We start from the raw sequence: 15,019 nt of genomic DNA, 5'->3' as shown, positions 1-15,019 counted from the left end.
ATCACACATTCACACTAATATGCACAAAGCTTCTCTTCGGAAATGGCGTACGGTGGTGATCAGCCACTGACGGTGTAAACCCTAACATTACTCTCTTCCTTCAATTCCTCTGACGCAAAGTGAGTCTTCAGTGTTATCTTTGATGTTGTTTACTTTGTTACAATTTGTAGTCACTATCACCCTGTTTGGATAAACACCTTATATCACAAGCGCTTATCATCATAAGCACTTATGTATAAACTTACATAAGCTATTTCTTTAAGAAAAGATAAAATTAAATTAAAATGTTTTTTTTTTTTAATATGCTATAAGTTGTTTTCATATGCTATCTTGGAGAACTTATGAATTTAAGCTAAAAAAAAGCTTGTGAAAAGTCTCATAAGTTGTTTTCATAAGTTCTTACAAATAGATAAACTCAAATAAGTGAATCCAAACATGCCTTATAACTATTTTGTAATTTGTTATCAAGTTTTAATTTTGGTATCATAGCTATAGTTTGCTTGATTTCTCTTATGTACTTTCCATGTTGCAAAGAAAACAGGGAAAAATTGGTAGATTTTCAGTAACATTTCATGTTGGATACTTTTATTATGCTTCCTGTTACTTTATTATTATTTCACTTAATTTGTTTGATTTCCTTTGCACTTATTATCAAATTATAGGAAATATGTCCGGTGTAGGAGATGTTCCTGTTCCTGTTCCTGATGATGAAGCTGTTGAAAGTTCAGCCTCTAGTTCAAAAAGAACAAAAATTCCTCTTCTAACTAACCCTCTTGCCGGAGATTCACTTCTTCAAATGTCGACGCCGCTGCCCACTCTTCCCTTCGAGCTCATAACAGATATTCTATGCAGGCTCCCGGTGAAATCCCTCATGAAATTCATGTGCGTCTGCAAGCCCTGGAATTCTCTAATTTCAGATCGCAAATTTGCCAGGAAACACTTTCGCATGTCAACCATGAACCCCAATCTCATCTTCACATCCAATGACTACACACCACCTGAGGTCTCTCACCCAATTTATCCTCTCCGCTCAATCTTCGCCAACGTGACCACCGATGCCAAACAAATCAAATTCCCTCTTAACAGCCCTTTTAAATTTCACCATAGCATAATTGGCTCTTGCGACGGAATCCTTTGTTTAGCTTTTGAGGACAGTGAAAACATTTGTATTCAGTTTGTTTTATGGAACCCTGCCACTAGAAAATATAATATATTGCCCTCTTTGGAAACTTCAAAGGTTTGTGGTCCCGTATATGGATTTGGCTATGACCGTTTCGCTGATAATTACAAAGTTGTTGCTGTTTTCAGGTATAGATGTGATAGTAGTCCTGATTACATAACTCAAGTGAAGGTTCATACCCTGGGTACCAATTCTTGGAGATTGATAGATGACTTTCCTTATGGAAGGAATTGTGGTAACTTTCCTTTTCAATCATCCGGAAAATTTGTAAGTGGCACACTTAATTGGTTGTCGATTACTGTGAGGTCCATTGTTTCTCTTGATTTGGGGACAGAGTCCTTTCAAGAGATTTTGGAGCCTGATTATGGAGGAATGGTTAATTCGTCAACCTTGGGGGTTTTGAGGGATTGCTTGTCCATTCTTCATGGACAAGATATTTGGCTTATGAAGGAATATGGAAATAGAGACTCTTGGACTAAATTGGTCAGTGTTCCTTACTTTGGTCCATATTGTAATGTACCATATATATCTGAGGATGACCAAGTGCTGATGGAGTTTATGCCAACCTTGTACGAATGGGAGTTGGCGGTTTACGACTCCAAAAATGGTACTTTGAAGAGCCTAGATATTAAAAAGGTCTATCATTTGATGTGCCCATATATCTATGTTGAGAGTTTGATATCGCCTTGTTCTTAATGTGAGTATGTCTGTTGTGCTATACCATTTGTGCATTATATCCGACTGCAACTTTATGTCAAATTTTGGTTCATATTGTGTATGATATATTTTTTTTTTATCAATGGTAACTTGGTGGATCATTGTTAATTACGAATAGATGGAATACATGAAAAAATGTTGTGTTTGTTTCATTTATCTATTTATTAGGGTTGTTGGTTCCTTCATTCTGCATTCGATGATTAGTGGTTTGGTTTTCTAAGATTGGAATAAGTATTCTGATGTATGTCCAATCAATAGTATGTTAACATACCTGCTAGCTACACATATCTTGTTGTGGTCAAAGTAAAAAATTTAACCTTCTCTGTCAGTAGAGAATGCTTTGTCAGAACTTTGTCTAAGTCTTGTTTGGTCATCTTAATATATCTCTGATAGTGATTCTCTATGATCCTCCTGTTTCCCTTTCATTTCCTTATCTGCTTTGGCATTATTACTAATTGCTTTCCTGTGGGTCAATTGACTAAGCTGACCTGTCTATATCTTGATACCGATCTGTTTAGCGGGTCTATATTCTTTCAATGTTTTAAAGGCTAAAAAATGTGATTTGTTGGGTCTTAGTAATAATAGGTTTTATATTCGCTCTATAAAACTTTTTTTGCCAATTTTGTTCACTATTTAGTTTACACCAATTCGTATATGGTTATTTTAAAGTTTATGTAAAATGAAGAACATCTTTGATCTTTGATTCATCATTCTTTGTGCAGTTTTAAGGGTTTCTAACAGCCTGGATCTTGGCATTCTTTGCGATGTAAGTTCTCTTAAAATTACTTAATGGCTATATTTGTATTATGAGTTTCTTTTAGCTCTTTAGGAAAATTATTTTAAACCCAAGGTAGTGTGAGAAATTAAATGTGGGTATAGTGAAAGAGGATTTTACCATTGCGGGATCTGGGAGACATTTAATGTTGAATTTAACAAAGGTATTGTTCTAGCAAAACAGGGTGATCTCACATCATATAAAAACATCAGTGGTTTCAAGGCCTCTATATAGGTTCCAACACTGAAAGTCCACTTATATGTTCTTGGATTGGTAGGGGTGTGTAATTGTTACTCAAGTTATGTGGCTGCCCACAAGCAATTTTTAGTGTGTAGGTCAAAGGTCTAGGTTTTTGTTGTGTCATAACTCACCTAATATTTTTCTAGCATATGGCATATATGTTTGAGAGGGGTAACCTTGGCGCAACTGGTAAAGTTGTTGTCATGTGACTGAAAGGTCACGGGTTCAAGTCCTGGAAACAACCTCTTGTGTAAAAAACAGGGTAAGGATGCGTACAATACACCAAAAATGGTGGGACCCCTTCCCGGACCCTGCGTATGCGGGAGCTTTAGTGCACCGGGTTGCCCTTTATATGGCATATATGTTTGAACATGTTCACATGTATGCAATAGCCATATTCCTTGCAACTTCCAAGTATGATAACTGTGCCGTGTTTTGTGCACTTTATGCAAGTCCAATTTAGTCTGTTATGTCCCTTTTACTAGGCTTTTGTTTCTTTGAATATCTCGGTATTTCATTATTTTGTATTGAGCAGGATCAAACTATAATTTAGGTCATTTAATGTTTGAACGTAATTGTAAGGGATTAAGGTTGTGTACGATCTTACGACAAACAAACGAATAACAACTCAAAACATTGGTTGATGACCAATTATTCAATATCATCCTTTGTAAAGTATCCTAGGTAAGGGAAACATTCAAGTTTTCAGAAATTATTTAATAAGAAAGCCATTTGTGTCTGCTCATAAAATTAAGCTTGCTAAGTTGACAAGACAACAATCTACATTTTAGTCATATTTTGGCAAATTTGTTGGTATGCAATTTACCTGATCAAATTGGTAGTTGAATATGTTAGAATTTGGTTGTATGAGGGGCCAATTTGCATGTCTTATTTAGGGAATATCACAGTTTGCTATGATCTTATAGATGATATAATAGAATTAATTTGGGGTTTGAGACTCGAGACACTGAAACCTGAATTGTCTATGGCGTGCAAAGAAGGGAGTACATTATTCTTCCTTTTACAACTGTATAATTTTGCCAATTTCTTCTAGTTTATAAAACTCCTACTAATGGGGTTTATCTTTTATGTGTATCATGACGAGTTAGCAAATTGATTTTTTTTCTTCTTGAGAGTTGAATTTGTGTTTCTTTTAATTGCAGGTTGTGAAGGAGCTTCTATTAAGGACCAACTTTTGGCAATACCGCAGATGATCATTGTGCTCATAGACATTGCAGAATGCTTCTATTATTTTATTTTGAGCCTTGGAGGCTTGTACTTATTTCCTATTTTGCTTTTATGTTATGTTTGAATATTAGATATGTTCTTTTGAGCTTTGGAGGGTAGAACTTATTTGTTACTTGAACTATATTATGTTTGAAATGTTAGTAGCGATGAGCTTTGATGATTCGCAATGAACGTGTTTCCTTTTGTGCATTCTTCTGCGTTGTAGTTTTCATATGTGTAGTGTTTGCATCGTTTCCCTAGAGAACTCGACATAGTGGCCATACCACTACCCACTACACCGTTGTAGCGTTTTGGGGGTCAGCCGCTACTCTACGCTGTCTGCTATTGACTACATATATAGGTTTGATTTTGATGTATGTATGTATGACTTAGTCAATTGATCAAAACAATTTCTCAATTGATCAACAATGTTGCACTTGGCATAATCTTCATTTTAGTATAGTTACGTATATGAAATATGGAAAAGAAAAAAAAATATATGCCAAAGCGAACAAATCTATAAGCCATTTGTTTGTAATGTATCAGTTTAGAAAAATCCAAATAAGGTTCATTTTAGTATATATTTAAATTTACAAACTGATTTTGAATCACATGAGTTGCTCTTAATCTATCACTTGTTTTGTTAATATATTGATTATTGAATGATTGGGGCGAAATATTTTTAAGGGTTAAATATGTTTTTGGACCCTATAAATATACCAAATTTTTTGTTTTAGTCCCTCTAAAATTTTCTTTCAACTTTTAGTTCCTATAAAATTTTCAATCGCTACTTTTGGTCCCTATTTTTAAGTTAACTTTAGTATTTTTTTAATGAAATAATGCAGAAATGTGTAGAATATTATAAAAATATTTCCTAAAAAAAATTAGAATTTTTTAACAAAACCTAAATTTAATATATAAATTTTTAACGGTAAAAATTATAAAAATTCATATTAAATTCATGTTTTGTTAAAAAATTCTATTTTTTTCGGGAGAGATTATTATAATATTATGAATTTTTCTACAAAATTTTATTCAAAAATATGAATTCTACATGAGTTTACTTTAAAATAGGGACCAAAAGTGAAAATGGAAAATTTTTGGGGGACTAAAAGTCGAAGGAAAATTTTAGTGGGACTAAAACGAAAAGATGGTATATTTATAGGGACCAAAAACATATTTAACCCTATTTTTAATAATAGTTTTTTCAACCATGAATTTAAATTTAAATATTCTTTTATACAAAATTGATATAATGATGTTGGAATAAGTTTATGTTGTATGTGTAGAACATATTTCAGTTGGAACACATTGGCTAATACCTGCATTTACCGTTCCTTTCCCTACAAGAAAAATGAAAACTATTGTTTTTTTTTTTATAAATATTTTTTAAAAATAAAATAAATAGGTAATAGTCATTTTGGTCCCTAAATGTGTAACGAGTAGTCACAATAATCTTTCAATGTATCAATATTTCAAAATGATCTTTGATTGTGCATTTCGTTAGTCAAAATCGTCTCTGACGTTAAAATAATCATTCAATGATGATTTAAATCTTTATATATGATTAATATGACACTAAGTAAGTACATATATGAATTAATATGACAATAAATAAGTATATTGAAAAACTAATACTCCCTCCGTTGCACAATACATGTCGCTTTTGGAGAATAATTTTGTTTCACTTTACTTGTGACTTTTAAGTTTCAATGCAACATTAATTATTGGTTTGTCAATAATATCCTTACTTATTTATTGTAGAGATAAATAATAAATGGTTAAGTGAAATTCTGGCGGGCTAGCTTTCAGATGTTTTATACGATGTTTCAACATCAGACACAAACAAAATGTCGAGTAAGATGTTTCAACATCAAGCTAGCAGAAAACAAACAGAACAAGGAAAATATAAAGGACAGAAAAGTAAAAGACACAATTGGTTTGTTAACCCAATTCGGCGCAACTCACCTACATCTGGGGGCTACCAAACCAGGAAGGAAATCCACTAGTGTTGTCCTTATTCTAAGTTCTCAGCAAACTCCTCGTTTACAACTCTAGACCTAGGACCAACCCGTATTGACTTCAACCTAGGAAGTCCTAGATCTGAGATCTCATCTCACTTCCCTCAATCAATCACAGCCCCCTATGATTATCTGATTACAACTCAAAAAGATGAAGTTACCTTCAAACATAAACTACCTCCGTGCTTCAAAGCTTAGGAGTAGTACAACTTACAACTCAATAAAACACATTCATTAACATGTATCAAGGTGATACAAGAAAGGCTCACAAATAACATTGACTCAAAAACCTAAAAAATATTCTTTTGTAAAGCTATGATTTTGATACAACTCAACTACATGTCCTGCTCAGTGCATCAATATGATACAAAGAGAGGCTAACAAAATAAAGCACAAGGCTTAACAATAAGAATTTTGCTCTCCACCCAGCACTTTTCGCTCGCGCCCTGCAACCATTCCGAAAATACCTCTGCGCTAGTTAACTAGCGCATGTGTAAAAAAGTGTTCAAAAAACAGAACTTAAATTTTACACTTGCGTGACTTAAGTCACGCTGCATGAGTTAACTCACGCAGAAATTAACACTTACGTGAGTTAACTCACGCAGCAATTAACACTTACGTGAGTTAACTCACGTAGGTATTGTTTTTCTTGCCTTCTTCTCTATTCCTCTTATCTGTTCCTCATCTTCTTCTCAAGTACAACACACCATAAAAACAACAACACATTGCAATTGATTCTTATACACTCATCATTCAATAGCTTATGTTGATTCTTATACACCCATCAATTGGAAGGCAATTTTGCTTTGCCCTGCTGCTTCTTTGCAATCGAAGTTTTGTGTGTCTTGGCCTCGTATGGTCCCTTTTGATGCTTTCTTCCTTACATATCTCCTCGTGAACACTTGACATCATCTACAAGCTGAAATTGATTGAGGACTGACATCATCGTATAGTCCCTTTTTAGCGATGTTGAAGCTTACAAATCACAACTACTTCATTCTTGAATTCTTCTAGTCCCTGTCTGGATGATGAATTTGTGTTGTGTTGTTGTTTTTATGGTGTGTTGCACTTGAGAAGAAGATGAGGAACAGAGAAGAGGAATAGAGAAGAAGGCAAGAAAAACAAAAGCTACGTGAGTTAACTCACGTAAGTGTTAATTGCTGCGTGAGTTAACTCACGTAAGTGTTAATTTCTGCGTGAGTTAACTCATGCAGCGTGACTTAAGTCACGCAAGTGTAAAATTTAAGTCCTGTTTTTTGAACACTTTTTTACACTTGCGCTAGTTAACTAGCGCAGGGGTATTTTCGGAATGGTTGCAGGGCGCGAGCGAAAAGTGTTGGGTGGAGAGCAAAATTCTAACAATAAAACCCTAAAAGACTTAATTCAATAACATTGAATTGGTGAATAAAACTGTCCTCGTGAGCTTAACTTAGTTTGAATGGACAATGCATAAAATATGCAAGGTATAAGTTTCGAACCCCGACCACCACAAAAAAAAAAAAAACTAGGGTATGAGTCTTACTTATATAGCCATTACAAACAACATTTGAATCAAATATTCTTCTCAGAAATATGTTGAAACAAATAATTCTTCAGAAATATATTTTCAAGATTCCTTCTAGAAATATATTTCACAAATAAAAATATCCATCTGAAAAATATCTTCATTTGGGAAACACAAGCTTCTTGGACCACAAAGTCACGTGAACAAAATCTTCATAGGGAAACACAAGCTTCTTGGACCACAAAGTCACGTGAACAAAATCTTCATAGAATCTTCATGATCTCACACAAGAATAACATCCAAGAAAGCAATACAAAGCCACAAAATCAAGGCATGCTAAACCTTGCCAGGATGTTGGAACATCGTATCCAAAATTATACATGAGTATTTGTTTTAGCAACAATGAGGCCAATACACAAATACCCAACAAAGTGTATTATAGAAAAAACACAAAATTTCATCAAAAATAACAAAATTTATTTGATTTCTTGGTGTGTGTAATTTCTTCAAAAACCACAAGTATTACGAACAGAGGAGGGAGTATGATAATATTAATGATACACCAAAATATTAAGGAGAAAGCTTATTGAGTACGTTAGTTAGTGCATTCTTCTGATACACCAAAATCAAACCCTAATTTCGCAATTCAACGTTGGTGCAGCATTCTTCTGACGCAAGGTAAGTCTATACTGTTTTCTGAATTGGGATTTAGGTTTTCCATTCCTCAAAATTTGTTATGTTTATTTTGTTACAATTTGTTGTCACCATATCTATTATGTAATCTGTTATCAATTATGAAGCACCGACGTAAACACCTGACACGATACAGACACGACACACATTGACACCGGTAAAAATTGAATTAATTGAAAGTTATTGAATGTCTCATTGTCCGAACACATATCACACACCTTTCATCAGAAGTGTTGGTGCAACCGAATTTATCAATTTTTTATTTTTCGTATGAAAACATGCATCATAGCTATAGTTTGCTTGATTTATATTATGTACTTGTTTGTGAAGAAGAGCTAGATGATTAGTACTGTGAGCTTTCTCTCTGTTACGAAACAAACCGGGAAAAATTGGTAGATTTTCAGCAAGAAATCATGTTGGATACCTTATTAAGCTTCTTGTTACTTTATTATTTCAGATAGGAAATTTTTTTTGGAACTTAGAGATAATTTGTTTGATTTCCTTTGCACTCACCTTTAATTATTGTCAAATTATAGGAAATATGTCTGCTGAAGGGGATGTTCCTGTTCCTGATAAAGTTGTTGAAAGTTCAAAAACAACAAAAATTTCACGTCATACTAACCCTCTCACCGGGGATTCACTTCTTCAAATGACGCCGCTGCTACCCACTCTTCCCTTCGACATGATAACAGAAATTCTACTGAGACTGCCATTGAAATTCCTCATGCAACTCAAGCGCGTATGCAAACCTTGGAATTCCCTGATTTCCGACCGCAAATTTGCCAGGAAACACCTTCACATGTCAACCATGAACCCTAATATCCTTTTAGACTTCAAGGAATACTCACCCGAGTTCTTTTGCATGCTTTATCCTTTGCACTCAATCTTCACCAATGTAACCACCGACGGCACACAAATCAAATTCCCTCTCGACGGAGAAAATTTTGGCTATCGTATTGGCGACATAGTTGGCTCTTACGACGGCATTCTTTGTTTAACCACTCGCGGCAGTAGAGGCCATTTTACTGAGGCTGTTGTTTTATGGAACCCTTCCATTAAAAAATATAAGTTATTGCCCTCTTTGGAATGTTCATATACTCCCTCGTATGGTTTTGGCCATGATCATTTTACTGATAATTACAAAGTTGTTGCTGTTTTTCGGTATAATTGTGATAGTAGTACTGTTTACAAAGTGAAGGTTCATACCTTGGGTACCAATTCTTGGAGATTCATAGATGACTTTCCTTATGGAACTTCTACTGTCTTTCCTGTTCGATCATCCGGAGAATTTGTAAGTGGCACACTTAATTGGTTGGTATATCTCGCTGATTCAGTGACTGTGAGGCCCATTGTTTCTCTTGATTTAGGGACAGAGTCCTATCAAGAGATTTTGCAGCCTGATTATGGAGAAGAAGGGGTAAAAATGATTAGCTACTCAACCTTGGGGGTTTTGAGTGATTGCTTGTGCATCCTTCGTGGACGAGATATTTGGCTTATGAAGGAATATGGAAATAGAGACTCTTGGACTAAATTTGCCACTGTTCCTCACTTGGGTTTATATTGTAATGTAATACATATTTCTGAGGATGACCAAGTGCTGATGTTGTTTAGGGAGACCTTTGTTGTTTACGATTCCATAAATGGTACTTCGAAGAGTCTAAATATTAAGGACAATAGTTTTTGGGTCCCGAAAATCTACGTCGAGAGTTTGATATCGCCTTGTTCTTAATGTGAGTATCTATATTTTGTGCTATACCATTTGTGCATTATATTCGACTGCAACTTTATGTCAAACTTCGGTTCATGCTGTGTATATATCATGTGTTTTTTCTGATCAATGGTAGCTTTATAAATCATTGTTAAATACTGGAATGTACAACATGAAAAACTGTTGTTAATTCATTTATCTGTTTGTTAGAGGTATTGGTTCCTTTCCTTCGTTGTGCATTACATTTATACGGTCCACGATAATGCATTGCATTAGATGATTATTGGCTTGATTTTCAAAGATTTGAATAAGTATTCAGATGTATGTTCAGTCAATACATAGTATGTTTGATAACATATCTGCTAGCTGCACAAATCTTCTTGTTGTAGAAGTAAAAATGCGATTCATTGAGTTGGTAATAATAGTTTTTATATTCGCTTTATAAAACTGTTTTAGCCACTTTTGTTCACCATTTGGTTTAGATCAATTTGTATATAATTATTGTAAACTATCTGTAAAATGAAAAACATGAATTTGATTTTTGACTGATCATTCTTTGTGCAGTTTGGAGGGCTTCTAACAGATGGGATATTGCCATTCTATGGGAGGTAAGTGTAAGTTCTCTTAAAATTAATTGAATGGCTATATTTGTATTATTATGGGTTTCTTTTACTATTTAGGAAAATTATTTTAAATCCAAAGGTAGCGTGAGAAATTTAAAGTCGGTATCGTTAAAAAGTATTTTACCATTGTGGGGTCTAGGACACATATAAAGTTCAATTCAATAAAGATATCGCTCTAGCAAAACAGGGTCATTGCGACATAAGTGTTGAAGAGTTATTTTATTAACGTATTCGCACAAATAAAAGGCTTAATTATGTACTATAACATGTACTACAGAATTGCAAAATAATATAAATCATATCACACCCATCAAAGAGCATGAATGACCTAGGCACTACATAGTAGAAAACTATGAGCCGAGACAATGTAATGAAAGTTGTAATTCAAACTTAAGGAGTATTTGTTGCATTGACTAGATATGGTAAAAAACTATGGCCTGAATAGTCTATGGTGCGCGAAGAGGGGCATACATTATTCTTTTTCATCACTACAAAATTGATAATTTCTTCTAGTTTATAAAATTCCTGCTGATGAGGTTCATGTGAGTGTGATCCTATCCTTGTAAGATAGATGTCTTGAATAAGAAACATACTTTCTTGATTTTTCTTCGTTAGAGTTGAATTTGAGTTTCTTTTAATTGCAGGATGTGAAGGATCCCTTTGATACAACTTTTGGCTCATAGACATTGGGGAATGCTTATGTTTTTCTTTTCTTTCTTCCGTTTATTTCTTCATTTTGAGCCTTGGTGGCTAGAACTTATTTCATTTTAAGCATAAGTATGCACAACAATGTTGCACTTGGCATAATCTTCATTCTAGTACCTGCATTTACCATTACTTTCCCTCCTAGAAAAATAAAATCTGTTTATAGAGATTCTTACTATTATTATAAGGACCTATGAATTTTGTTACGGACACCTCTCATACCATCTTATTTTGGTTCTATCCTTTCTTTTCCATCTGCAGCGACTGAATTGTGTATGTTATTTTCTTTGTAAATCAATTTAGATTTTTGAACAAATCAAAACAAACTAGTTCCTACCTTAGTTTTAGTTGTGATTTGGACACATTATGTTTTTTGAATTTCTCTGATTTTGTGAGCACAAAAGTATCATACAATAGTTCTATGTAAAGCTAAGATGACAAAAAGTAACTATCAAGGTATTAATAGTATGTAGGGTGCTTAGAGTTTTATTATAAAACATTTTTGTGCAAGTGCATTCAAAATTATATATAGACGAGACACAAGATCATTGATAAGGTGGATCAAAGGCTTAATCAGTGGAAGTCTAAAACCCTCTCCTTTGTTGGAAGACTTACTTTGGCTAAATCAGTGCTCCAAGCATTTCCTAGCTATATATTATACACTCCGTTGCCAGGTAACATTTGCGATGAAGTTGATAGAAAATGCAGAAACTTCATTTGGGGGCAGGGATTGTGATCTTTGCTCTAAAGTGCATACGATGTCATAGGAGAATGTATGCGTCCCTGAAGAGTTGGATGGTTCGGGGTTACAATCAACTGGTTCAATGAATCAAGTGTTTATATGTGATAAAAGTGGGATGGAAGTTATTGGAACAAAGTATAAATGTGGTAATTCTATCATGCCCCATATTGCAAAGATCGAATTGAATTCAATACATGTGGTAATTCGAACCAAACTTAAATAAGATCGTTTGTATTAGTGATTTTATAAACAATGACGGTGGCTGGAATCGTGACATTATGTACACTAAGCAATTTCAACAAGGTAGAAGGGGTGCATTGTTTCCTGCTTCTGGGAATCGCAGTGCAACATTCCGCTGAGACAATTGAAAAGATGAATGTTGCACTCAGCATAATCTTCATTCTGGCATAGTTGCTTATATGAATGATGAAAAAATGCTGAAGCTAACAAGGTGCAGACACTTTTGCAAAAGAAGAATCGAAACTTATATGAAAGGTGAAAAAAAGTCGAAGCTAACAAATCTATAAGTCGTTTTGTAATCTAACAATTTAGAAAATCAAAATATAAGTTTCATTTTAGTTTATATTTAATTTTACAAACTAATTTTGAATCACATGAGTTGCTCTTATTTTATTACCTGCTATGTTAATTTATGGTTATTGAAGAAATTTGACTTTAACAATTATTGAGCCTAAATGTATATTTTTGGTCAAGTAGTTTGGTAATTGTTAATTAAAATGAATAAGTTGGGTATACAAATTTCAACCTACTTTGTACGAATTTTTTTTAAAGGAAATTTTTTAACTCATCATTATTTAGAATGTGTTCAATAAAATTTGGTATTGCAACCGATATTTGGAAACTAACTGATAATATGACCTCCCTTGCTAATGTATGGGCTGCCTTATTTACTTGTCTCTGCACAAATTCAACACCAGAGTTTACATAAAATTGTGTGTGAACAGAACTCTATAATTATCAATTATGTCCTCGACTTCACTAACATCAGATTTGGGTGACGAAAATTGATCCACTACACGTTTTGAATCAAGCTAAGTCAATAGGACCCAACTAAAGCTCATGTTAACGTCGACAAAAGGCCTAAAACATCTCCTATATGAACCGAATTTTGCTCTTCACCCTGCACATTTTGCTCGCTCCTTGTAGCAGTTCCAATTATAACCTTGCGCAAGTTAACTGGCGCAAGTGTAAACGTATGCGTCAGTTAACATACGCTACGCAACTTAAGTCACGCAAGTGTAAAATACTGCGTGAGTTAACTCACGCAGCCATTAGCACATGCGTGAGTTAACTCACGCACAATCTGTGCATACAACCAGAAGAGGCAGAAACCTCTATTTTCCCTATTTTTTCAATCCTTCTTTCATACATTCATTCAAGCATACATTTTGCATCATTCATTCAAGCATTCATTCAATCAAGCATTAACTCATAATTATATTACGAAAAATAACATAATAATACAACGGAAGAAAATAACGCATAATGTCATAAAAGCGCCAAAACGTGCAAATGTAATAGGATTATAACCAAATCCTTCAAATTGTCATAAAAAACCTAGAAAATATCATAAAACCCTACTCACGTGGACTCCTACTCCTCCTCCGCGGAGCCGGCACCTGCTCCAGCAAGCTCCACTCAGACTGTATGCCCTGCATCAAGCACATAACCTCCTCTGGATCATGAAACACAACATGATGTCTCATTGCACCGTCCACTCTAGCTCTGATGTTGCTGATGATCTGGTATGGGTCTGGAGGATGTCTGGTCTCCTCATGCCATCTCTCTATCATCGCACAAACGAACTCGTGAGATATGTTCTCATACCGACTAGTTAGGAGGGGAGTAAGACCGGACATATTAACTTCTGACCAAAACCACTCATTTTGTTCCCCCAGAATAGGCAATGCCAAGTTTTTGATGCTCAGCTTCTTCCCGTGCGAGATACCTTTCACCCTATTTTTTTCGAAACTGAAATACAAAAACAAAACACAAGAAACAACACCGTTAAATAAATAATAAGTAAAACAAACATTAAATATATGCTAACATAATTGTTAATTCTAACATTAAATAAGTAAAATAATAATTAGAATAAGTTGTATAAATAGTAAAAGAAGTAAAATAAACATTAAATTATATTTACATCGGCATCGACCGTATCCTGCATGCCACATGTCCACCAAAGTGAGGTAAAAGCGCGAGATCAGAAGGCCCCCCTACATAGCCGTCCGGGCCGGCCTCGTACACCACCCTCGGTGTAACATCCCGATATTTTATATATATCGTATATGTCCTTCGAGTTTAATATTTATTCAACAACTTATTTTAGGTGTAAATAATTTAAGAAAATTATGGCATCCTTCTTTTAATTAAATTATATAATTAAGTTTATTTATTTTATTTATTAAATGTAATTTATGTGCTTTAATTTATCTCATTTAATTTAGTTTAGAAGTGATGATTTTTAGGGTTTTCCTTGTTACTATTATTTTATAAGTTAATATTATTATTTTAAATTTTGATTGACTTGGAAGTCTTAGAAGAAAATTGTGGGAAAATTATTTTATCAATAATATTTGTTGCTTTTCTCTATTTTGTGTTTGACTTTGTCTAATTCTTCCACTAAAACAATTTTATAGTGGATAGCTTTGCTTGAATAGGATGCTTCGGGGATTAAGATCAGTTCCTATTACTTCTCCATATACTTTTATTTATTTATTTTTATTTTATTTTTATTTGGCCATCACTTAGTAACTTCCTTGAACCATTCCACCAATACCTATTTAGTAGGAACCACGTATGATTATATTTCGACGGAAACGTGTATTTGGTTTTCAGCATTTTTATAGAGAAATAATAA

General features: G+C 34.0%; 2 protein-coding genes across 5 annotated transcripts; both read left to right on the top strand.

Annotated features, from left to right (window-relative positions):
* LOC146913612 (F-box/kelch-repeat protein At3g23880-like) lies at window positions 1-4,349 on the top strand. Of its 4 annotated transcripts, none has more exons than XM_085716814.1 (4): window positions 1-119; window positions 663-1,787; window positions 2,620-2,663; window positions 4,076-4,349. In XM_085716814.1, the coding sequence occupies exons 2-4, from the start codon at window positions 668-670 to the stop codon at window positions 4,124-4,126; spliced, it is 1,215 nt and encodes a 404-aa protein (XP_085572940.1). In that variant the 5' UTR covers window positions 1-119; window positions 663-667; the 3' UTR covers window positions 4,127-4,349. The 4 variants fall into 4 exon arrangements, with proteins under 4 accessions (XP_085572940.1, XP_085572944.1, XP_085572941.1 ...); XM_085716818.1 differs by having other exon boundaries at window positions 663-1,816; XM_085716815.1 differs by having other exon boundaries at window positions 663-1,877.
* A 3,603-nt stretch (window positions 4,350-7,952) lies between these two features.
* LOC146913611 (F-box/kelch-repeat protein At3g23880-like) lies at window positions 7,953-10,674 on the top strand. The gene is made up of 3 exons (XM_085716820.1): window positions 7,953-8,342; window positions 8,894-10,087; window positions 10,630-10,674. The coding sequence occupies exon 2, from the start codon at window positions 8,899-8,901 to the stop codon at window positions 10,084-10,086; it is 1,188 nt and encodes a 395-aa protein (XP_085572946.1). The 5' UTR covers window positions 7,953-8,342; window positions 8,894-8,898; the 3' UTR covers window position 10,087; window positions 10,630-10,674.
* The last annotated feature ends 4,345 nt before the right edge of the window (window positions 10,675-15,019 follow it).

The sequence above is a fragment of the Medicago sativa genome, chromosome 6, assembly GCF_051527215.1.
Source record: "Medicago sativa cultivar Bolivia chromosome 6, Bolivia_mono, whole genome shotgun sequence".
NCBI classification, from domain to species: domain Eukaryota; kingdom Viridiplantae; phylum Streptophyta; class Magnoliopsida; order Fabales; family Fabaceae; genus Medicago; species Medicago sativa.
Note: the sequence above shows the minus strand (reverse complement) of the source record. Positions and strands in the feature narration are given on the sequence as shown.